Here is a 9945-nt window from a genome sequence, read left to right on the forward strand (position 1 = left end):
TTGCAAAAATGCCATGTTAAAAAAATCTCAACATAGATTGTATTACCCATTTGGTGTGTCAACACAGGTTTCTGTAAAAAACCCAATTTGTTTTGTTATGATGATTCTCCTCAAGAACTTACTTGGAAGTCATATGCAAACTTTTATGATTACATCCCTTCTGTTTTCTTTATTTCTAAAAAGCTAAGTGAGGAAGGGTTTTGGAGTACAAACCTTGGGGAGCCATTTGATAAAGGGACAGTCTAGACCTCAATAGCCCGCAGCAAAACTCTTGACTTGTAGGCTTAGTAACATGTTCAAGCTGGTTGTTCTCACAAACTGCTTTGATGTATTCAAGGTCTGCCTTGGGCTCTTGCCAAAGAGGCTCAGTTACTAGGTTATGCCTCAGTCAACATTCAAGATCCAAGCCCAGTCCGTAGTTGGGCCTTAAACTCAGAAGTTTTATTGCCATTGCATAGAGCTAGGTGCCCCTCCATGTTTTGCAACACACACAACTCGGATAAATAGACAAACTTAAAACTAAATAAACACACATTGAACCGCATGTACAGAGGAATAAGGCACAGTGAAATATTTGCCTGGTTTCACAGTTTTTGTAGAAGGTAGCATATAGAGGTGGCAGAATTACCGCCTGTGTAAAGGTGGAACATTACAAGTTGGTGGCAGAATTATTCCACATTTGGAATTTTACACATTGTGTGGTAATGGACTTATTGCTCATGGTTGGTGTTAGCAGTCTCCGAATAGTCCTCAAAATACTTCGGGGAGGTATATTTCTAACCAAAGGAAGGTGTTTCATATCATAGAACAATCAAATATATATTATTTTCAGTTTTTAAATGCTTGTCATGAGTAATTTATTTTACATTGACATTATGTATTTAATTTTAGCCACAAGCTCGTTACAAGTGAAAATGTATGGTTGCATTCAAAAGAACACTTGAGGCGAAGAACCATATTCTAACAGAAAAACATTTTAGGTTCTACTGTGACATTCATTATGTTTGTGACAGAAGTTGTTACTGAGCAGCTGTTAAAATTCAGGCCCTTGAAGCAAATGTTATCACTCAAATAATAGATAACAGAGGGGATTTTTCAAGTGTCTTTTACAAGGTGCAGAGAAAAAAATAAGAGCTGAAGGGAGGACTGGTAGCACTGTCTCCTAGCATAAATTGAGATTGATGGAGCAAAGACCCATGCTTTTTTTTTCCCATAAAATATAAAATTATCCAATAAGTCTTAGCACTTATGTACTTATTGATTGTAAATTCAAAGCAGTATGCACATGTAAAGATTAGAAGTGATTTTCTTTTTAGTTTTTTATTCAAATAAGAGTACAATCCATCCAGCACGGTAACGGTCCTTTCCCTGAAGGGCAACATTTACAGCCTTTAGGACTACCCTTCACATGCTTTATTGATTTTGGCAAATACTTTGTGTTTTCATGGCTGTCACATTTTCAGATGGAATTTGGCTTTGTAATTAATTTAATGCTGATCTTGTCATGTCAAACCATGAGATATTGTGCATTTAATGGTAAAACCAGCAGAAAGTTTGTCCAAATGCAAAATATCATTTTGAAAATCCAATATAGTAGAACCTTCTAGGTTTGAAGCTTATCAAAATACATACTAAGTGCCTATATGGGACTAAATAATTATTCACTTGAATATTAATGTAATATTAAATACTCTTTTTGTAAAAAAAACAAAAACCTTTGTAAAATAAAGAATAATATAATTTTCCCATGTGCTCTTAATAGAAAATACTGAAAAAGTCATGCTACTTTCAGACTATTTTCCTTGGCTAGTAGTTTCTGTCCAGTGTAACCGTATTATTATTGTTTGTTTGCTGATAAGTGCATAGCCACCAAGACAAATGCGATCATTGCTCATAGGAGAACAAATTCATCGATGCTATTGCAGGGGTCGACTCTTTTCTGCTTGTTCTTCCTCTGTATGTAGGTGACATTGTTGGTAGGGGGTATATTTTTTCCCACCGCCTCCTGCTCTTCATTACCACATCCTTCAGCAAATATGAACATAGGGTAGGACTCTGCAGACTGAACCGCCTGAGGAGAAAGATACAGACATTACCTTCATCCTTAAGCAAATATCGTATGTAGAGTGTGCCATGCTAGTTTTGTATCGATTTAAGGGTTACATCAGCTACCTCATCAACAACTGAGCACAGATAGCCAAAGTCCTTTTGGTCTTTTGCATAGAAACCTATAGTGCAGCTGGGGTCCATGCGAGAAAATGCCATTTTCCTGGGATATTTACAATAAAATGACTGCAAGTAAGGCAGAGAAGACGATAGTTATTTTTTTTTATATTTCATGCATGTTGGACTTGATTTTATTGTAAATTAAATGTACATGTGCCACAGGAGAAAACAAAATTGAAAGCAAAGCAGTGAGAGAGCACTTTCTCATTACCTCCAAGGGAAAGTTCTCTCTTGTTATATCCACTGTTGGCTGACAGTAGTGAGGGTCCAAGAACAAGATATGGTCATCTTTAAAAAAATATAGTCAGAGCAGGGAAAAAACAGTAAAAGCATTGAAAATTGAGATAAGTGATTATTAGACACACTGCACTGAACATACCTTGGAAACCAACAAAGAAAAGAGAATGCTTTGGTTTTCCCCCAATAATCCCAAGACAGCATTGTAACTTCAAGAGTTTCTATGAAGAAAAAAGAAGTTATTTCAGTTTGAAGTGAACAAAGCTATACAACTAAACTTTGCAAAGAGGGAAATCCAGTCACAACTTCCTCCAGTTTCTGTTATCATAGGTTGTAAAGAAGTGCCAATGCAAAAAAAAAAAAAAAGGGTACTTTGACACAAGAGATGTAAGCTGGATTGAGATCTTGTCCTCCAAGTCGAACAGGCACTAGGAGGATGACTGACTTCCAAGGCTGAATGGTTGCAGTGGAGCTGTTAGTTAAAGGCTGTTCACACAACCTCTTCACATCCTCTATGTAGACTGGTCAGATTGAGAGACAAAAAAGTATTCACATCAATAATTCATGCCAGTTTAACCAAAAATCCCCCAAAATTCCAACTTTGTCTTTGAAGATTCTCAGTCATCCTGGTCATGGTGTTTTGTTGCCAAATCTTATCGTGGCAACTGGATTTCGTTTAATTTCTTGAAGATGTTTCACGTTGCATTCAGAAAACAGGCGAAATGTCTTTCAGGGACGAAACAAATACCAGCTGCAACAATAAGATTTGACAAAAAAAAAAAAACTAAACAAAAAACAGCAACATATTATTGTATTTCCCCTTACCTGTAAAATGACAAAATAGTACTTTTCTAGAATTTGTTACTCAAAATTGTGCAACCTTTTGAAGCAATTTTCTATTTTCTATTCTACTAACTACAACTATTTTCTATCATCTGAACCAAATCACCAACCTTCAACCACAACTTTCTTTTAACATGTCCTATGGACTGTTTGAGTAAGCTGGATATAATTTCTGAAAAGACTTTTCAGTTGGGATTTTCCCAAATTTATGTTTTTGGTATATCGAGCGCTGTATCTAAAGATAAGACAAAGATTAATGTATTCATGAGTCAAGGAAAGGACTCACAAAGTATAATATTAAACAACATAAATGATCAATGATAAATAGATAGGCTAACAGAAAAAATGTTGATGGATTTTTCTAATGGCTGAGGCACTTCCCAGTAGAGTAAGTATAACCAACTATATATTTTTCAGTTAACTGTGACTGTCAGATTTTAACTACCACAGCAATGAGAGAAATTACTCACTGGTGCAATCTTGGGCAACATAAACAACAAGATTACGGAGGTCCACTGACGCTTCAACTGCTTTTCTGAAACAAAGTGACGGCATACAGGGTTTTATTTTATGTCTTTGATAATAGTTAGTTGGAATGCAATCACTCACCGTAGGATATGTGCCACTATAGACGGGCCGTACCAGTCCCCAGCCTTCTTCCCTGAGCTTTTTCCTAACTCCACTAGCCGGTGTATGCCAAGTGGGGCAGTCGGGTGATCAGCAAACCATGCTATCACCCTTCTGTGAGTGGACATACGCGTTTCTAGGAGGGAACCCAAGCTTAGTTTTCGATCCCTCTTGTTCTTCCTTCCTAGTAAATTTTGTTCACACGCTGGAGTGGCTGCAGGGGGAATCTCTGGGAGATCCATGTCATCTTTGAACATGTGGTGGTTACCACAAGATCGCAGGCCTTTACGGTATAGAAAAAAAAGATGTATTGTAGAATATTTTTATTGTCCTCTCACATAATGAAAACATCTGGGTCCAAGTTTGTTCTTTGTAAGTTGAATAAAAAAACAATGTGAAGTCCTCTGTAATGAAGCTGATGAATGGATAATGATAGATTGTATTATAACATGACACCCTCTGAGGATGATGTATACTTCTTATCTGACAGCATGAAAAGGACAAATTTAAAGATTTATTTTTCACTTTTCCCAGAATTTGATTGAGATAATACAATAGAAACAACATTACATGTTCAAAATTGTTGCACGTGTGAATGTACAAACAACAAACTTAGCTCTTACTTTTTTTTCATTCTTACTGTCTTATACACTCTGTGTGTGTAGTGTATGAGGTCACCTTGTGGCACCAGGTGTAGAAAAAGGCCTTGTGCTAGCAGCATCTGCCCTGTGCGTAGAAGACAACCCCAGCCGCTGTCAGTTGTTAGAGAGCTGCCTTCCAGCTTAGGGAAACCCCGTCTGTACGTCAACCACAGGAGACTTGAGAAGGAGTGATAGAAACACTCTTTCTCCCCTGATATAATCAAAGAGTTTGAATTAGTTGCTTTCATCATAAAATTAAGCTGGGATCTTGAGTTGAAGCAATGGAGGCATCACCTTGATTCCTCAGAAGAAAGGAATTGCCAAGCAATGTTATGGTAGAGCTTTCGCTCAAATTAGATTTTTGCTTGAAAAACCAGCCTGATATATAAAAGGAATCAAAGAAACAAAGATTTTTAGAAAACAACTTACTTTTGTCAAACACAACAAGGATAGAGTACAAATGTTACAAGCATACCATATTTGACACTGTTCCATGCTGATACGAACTTAGATTTGAGTTTGCCTTTGTCTTCCTTCACTTGGTTTGCCCTGCTCACTTCAAGACAGTGAGAGCAAGCAGAATCAGAGGAGAGAAAGAGCCAATCGTCCGTGTGCTCATCTTCAAGTGACTGGCCTTCATAGCAAGCAGAGGATGTGCCAGAATCCATTACAGCTGTGCTTGACCAAGACTGACTGCAAAGAAGTAGACCTTTAGAAACTCTAGCAGCTGTGCGTGCAGACCTAAAATACACAGGTGTCATTAAATAGTATAATGTTAAGCAAATTAAATTATCTTTCATCGGAATGCAACAATATTTATTACTTAGGGTAACCATGTGATTGTTAGCTCAGTGACTTGGGGGGAACAGGGGAAAACCATGTGACAGATCTTTGGTTCAAGAAGTTTCGCATATTTCTATTTAGTTGAGTACGAGACATGCAGAAGGTTAAGTACAATGTCACTTTGGAAAAAGAGGATAGTGAAAAAATTACATATATATATATATATATATATATATATTTATATAATTATTTTGTTTTAATACGGGACACATTTTGATTCATTTTCTATCTATGTAAGAATGATATAATAATATGTGAGGTGAAACCATGAACAAGATTTTTAGTTTTGTCACGTTTCTTTTTAATGTAAGTGTCTTTATAGCTAAGTCGATTGGACTAAACGTCATTTTTTGTCCTCATTTAACAATGGAAATTCAAACCCACTGATGGTAATTTAAACCAACAAATAATCTTAACAACGTAGAGTATCTGTGTAACTGCGCGGTCATACAGTGGTTAAAATTTGCCAGCAGTTTACCAGTCCATCTGTAAAATAACCAGGAATGTGACACAACCTGAAATACATGCAACTCCTTGTCGGTATTGAGCAAACTGTAAGCCATGTGTATTTTCATTCAGCTTTTAGATGACTTCCGACAGTCGTTGGAACCCTGCTGTCTTGAAAAATGTGAAATCATAACCTGTTTTGTTACCTTCATTACTGCATTATCATTCTGTTTTGTCTTGTGAAAGCAAAAATCGGGACAAAATTAATTACAGAGAGCCTCTACATTTTCTTTCCGCCCGTCACTTGACCAACGAAATTGACTTCACTTCCTGTTTATATCGGGGGAAGGTAGACGCTCTGTTGTGATTGGTCAAATGGCGGCATTTGACACTACGTCATGGACACCAACTTTGTTAAAAAGTTGAGACAGCGGTGTTAAGTTCAGTGCAGTAGAGACAAAAATGTTTTTGAGCGTTTTTAAACACCGTGTTGTGTTAACCATTTTAACTGAACAATTCAAAAGAAAGGAGCAAACTATAGCAAATTCAAATGGTTAAAAGAAAATAGAAATAATTGTGTCACTTGTGTTTAGCATCTTTTCCCGAGCTGCAGCAAAAAGTATCCGTTAAAGTGAGCAGCCTTTTCTATAGGGCCAAATATCAAAGTTTTACTGTCAGCTCCTAAATAGAGGCAAATCGTCTCAAATTCAGCTTGTTGTGGTTTCCGTTGTCACAGCAACTGGACTCTATCCGAGAGGATTCTTTACACCTCAGAACTGAACTGATTCCTGCTTTACCTGTTGAAAGTTGAAAGATAGCAAGATATTGCTATTGATCTTCACAATAACATGCCTTTCACCAAGTCTTCTTTTCTTTTCAGCTGTTCACATCAGGGGTCACCACAGCAAATCATATGCCTTCATCCAACCATGCTCTCTGTAACGTCCTCTTTCACATCAACTAACTACAGGTCGTCTTTCTCAACATCCATAAACCTTTTTTGGGTCTTCCTTTAGGCCTCATGCCTGGTACTTCCAACCTCAGCATCTTTCTCCTCAGAGTTTCACTATTCCTCCTCTGTAGGTGTCCAAACATTCTTAGTCTGGGCTCTCTGACCTCATCGCCAAAGCATCTAACATATGCCTTGTCTCTGAAGGACTCATTCCTGATTCTGTCCATTGTCGAAACTCCCAAAAAGATCCTCAACGTCTTCATCTCTGCTATCTCCAGCTCTGCTTTCTGCCTTTTTGTTAATGCCACTGTCTGACAACCAAACATTGCCGGTCTCACCAGAAAGTACCCTGTTTTTCCCTTCTCTAAAGGCCTCTAACCTGACTGAAAGTTGCACAATTTATCTGTTATTACAATTCCATGGATTTTTAACCTACCCTGTGCATTTTAATCTACCACGAATTAACTCTATGCTCAAGACACAATAACCACTGTGGAGTTCAGTGTAGCTAGATAAAAAGGGGTAATGATACACATCGCCCACAGAGGGCGCAATTCATCCATCTTTACTTGATCCATCTAGCCTCATAACGTTGAAAGTCTATATGAGTGTCAAACTCAATCACAGGAGGGACCAACCTCTGAAACATGGTCCAAGTTGCACAGCGTATAGGGCAGTGATGTGCGCTCATGGGAGGCAGGAGAGGCTGTCAAATTATTGATGTTTATTTTTGGCTGATGCTTCCTAGATTATAAGGGCTTGATTCTGAGCTGTGCATACTCTCAGGATAGAGTGGTGGTGTGCAGTGGTGAAGGGAATTCTGTGTGTGGTTTTGTTTATCTTCATTGCAGGGAAAAGGTGTTCACACAGGTGTGCAGACACGGTTAGCATTCGAGGCATCTTGTCAGCATATTTGGAATGCCGTGTCGGGGCATCCTTTCGGGGATGAACAAAGGAAACCTTGAGGGGCTTAGACTTACACTTTGGCTTCGGTGTGTTATTACAGTGGAGTTGTAGCAGCTCCAGAGGGATGTTTACTAGTGCTTTCTCCACATCAACCGCAAATTAATAATTGAGCAGTCCCAAATTGAATTCTGTGTGAAAACCATGCGACATGATATCAGTTTAACTTCAACGTCCACAAACATTGCATCCAACTGGTTTTCTAAAACCTTGGTTTTCAAAGCTTCCTTTTCATTTGGCCATTTCCTTTGGGTGTTTAGCTGAGATGAAACAGTGTACATATGCTGCCTTGCATTCTCTAACTACTATAGAATGTGTCAGGTAGAATGTGTTAGGAGCAGGGTGGACATACTGGTGCTTCTAGCTGTTAGCCACTCAGCAGATGTTGCATGGCTTTGTAGGACTTGTAGTATGAGTGGTGTGGTTAACTGGCATACCTTCAATAACAGAGATTCAATAATTATGGGTACAATTTTATCATTGACCACATGTGACCCATAGGCCTTTAATTTGACATATGACATCTAAAAGTAGTTCAGGCAAGGTTTTCCTCTCATCTCTGGTTTGGGAGGGGGTTGAAACACCAAGTCCACAGGGATGCCAACCTCACATCCATGCATTATGGCTGCTGGGGTACACTTGGTGGATTCTTGGACCACAGACTAGTATTCCCACCCTACCAGGGAATGATATGGGTCCCAAGCTTGCTAGTGTTGGCTGGTCAGGGTAGCAAGTTGGGTAGCAAGAGTGCAGTTGAACTGTTCCAACCAGCATGTCACTCTGGGTATGTAATGGCATTGTCAGGGTTTTCTTGATGCCCAGCATCTGACAGGCCTGACTGAGAACCTGGCCCTCAAAGTTCCTCCACTGATCACTGTGCAGCTCCTATGGCTCATCTAAACAGCAGAACATTTTGTGTGCAAAGCATTCAGTTATTGTGATGGTGCTTTGATTGGAGATTGCAAAGGCTGTAGGCCACTTGGGGAATTAGTCACAAGAATTAGTCCTACAAGAATGAATTATTGACTTGAAAGGGCCCCTAAAAGGGCCCCTAAAACATCGCAGCAGCCATGCACTCTATTGAAGGCCCCATCTGAGCTCCCATCAGTTGAAATGGATCCTTCTGGGCACTGTGTATTCCACAGCGATGTATGTAGAGCTTCATGTTTTAACAGCCTCCTGGTCTGTAGAATTTGGATTCAAGATACAGAAGGGTCACTCCGAAATGGTGTCCTCCACCAAGCCAAAAAAGTTGAAACATTTGTTGCTGCACAATCAGCGGGGCACAATAAGCTGGAAGATATCTACCTGCCAGTGGCCACTTTCGAGGTTGTCAAATGAGCCAAACATAGTTAAGCACGCCATCGATCTGAAGCAGGGGATAGGAGTCATGCAGGTGATGTTTCTTCAAAGGTGATAGTCAATGCTGCTGCACCTGATTTTATCCCTTTTCCTGACCAAGATCGTTGTGGCTGCCCATGGAGTGGTCAAAGACTTGAAGAGTCCTGGGATTTTGACTCTCCTGGTCATGAAAGACCTTCATGCACACACACACACACACACACACACACACACACACACACACACACACACACACACACACACACACACACACACACACAAACATATGTATATATTTATGATATATATGTACACACACAGATATATGTACAGTATATATGTGTGAATATATATCTATATATATATGTGTGAGTGTGTGTCTATATATAGACACACATACACACACGCACACACACACGCACACGCACACACACACATATATATATGTATATATATACAAATAAATATGTATATATATGTGTGTGTATATTTATATGTATATATATATGTGTGTGTGCGTATATATATATATATTTAGATAGATAGATAGATAGAGAGAGAGATAGATAGATAGATAGATAGATAGATAGATAGATAGATAGATAGATAGATAGATAGATAGATAGATAGATAGATAGATAGATAGATATGTGTATATAATATTTACCCCAATAATTCTGTTGAATGACCCATCTAAATCACTGCCATAAAAATGTTTCATCACTGGGAACTCAGTGACACGAGGTTTGTGAAGCTTCAACATCTAAATTTTAGCTTTGGCAGGTCAAATGTTGAGATGACACGAAATATCACTCCAATCAAATG

At 38.7% G+C, this 9945-nt stretch overlaps 1 protein-coding gene across 3 annotated transcripts; it reads right to left on the bottom strand.

Moving 5' to 3' along the window:
* Positions 1 to 444: 444 nt before the first annotated feature.
* On the bottom strand, positions 445 to 6186 carry LOC147221046 (cysteine protease atg4da-like). 3 transcript variants are annotated; one of them, XM_086170916.1, is made up of 11 exons: positions 6071 to 6186; positions 5050 to 5267; positions 4869 to 4952; positions 4612 to 4785; positions 3916 to 4216; positions 3777 to 3841; positions 2836 to 2984; positions 2606 to 2684; positions 2438 to 2514; positions 2173 to 2292; positions 445 to 2071 (listed from the first exon to the last, which is right to left on the bottom strand). In XM_086170916.1, exons 2-11 carry the CDS (start codon positions 5240 to 5242, stop codon positions 1892 to 1894), a joined length of 1422 nt encoding a protein of 473 aa, XP_086027042.1. In that variant the 5' UTR covers positions 5243 to 5267; positions 6071 to 6186; the 3' UTR covers positions 445 to 1891. The 3 variants fall into 3 exon arrangements, with proteins under 3 accessions (XP_086027042.1, XP_086027043.1, XP_086027044.1); XM_086170917.1 differs by having other exon boundaries at positions 5050 to 5315; positions 6071 to 6178; XM_086170918.1 differs by lacking the exon at positions 4869 to 4952.
* Positions 6187 to 9945: the final 3759 nt, after the last annotated feature.

Source organism: Fistularia commersonii, chromosome 23 (genome assembly GCF_037954325.1).
Source record: "Fistularia commersonii isolate RoL2024-O1a breed Wild chromosome 23, RoL_Fcom_v1.0, whole genome shotgun sequence".
Lineage (NCBI taxonomy): Eukaryota > Metazoa > Chordata > Actinopteri > Syngnathiformes > Fistulariidae > Fistularia > Fistularia commersonii.

What these genes read in the sequence shown, in the direction of transcription:
- LOC147221046 (XM_086170916.1), bottom strand. Translation starts at nt 5,242, where the DNA reads ATGGATTCTGGCACATCCTCTGCTTGCTATGAAGGCCAGTCACTTGAA. An exon ending in ATGGAACAGTGTCAAATATG is followed by an intron (nt 4,953 to 5,049) that starts GTATGCTTGTAA and finishes TTTATATATCAG; the next exon opens with GCTGGTTTTTCAAGCAAAAA. An exon ending in ATAGTGGCACATATCCTACG is followed by an intron (nt 3,842 to 3,915) that starts GTGAGTGATTGC and finishes ACTTTGTTTCAG; the next exon opens with AAAAGCAGTTGAAGCGTCAG.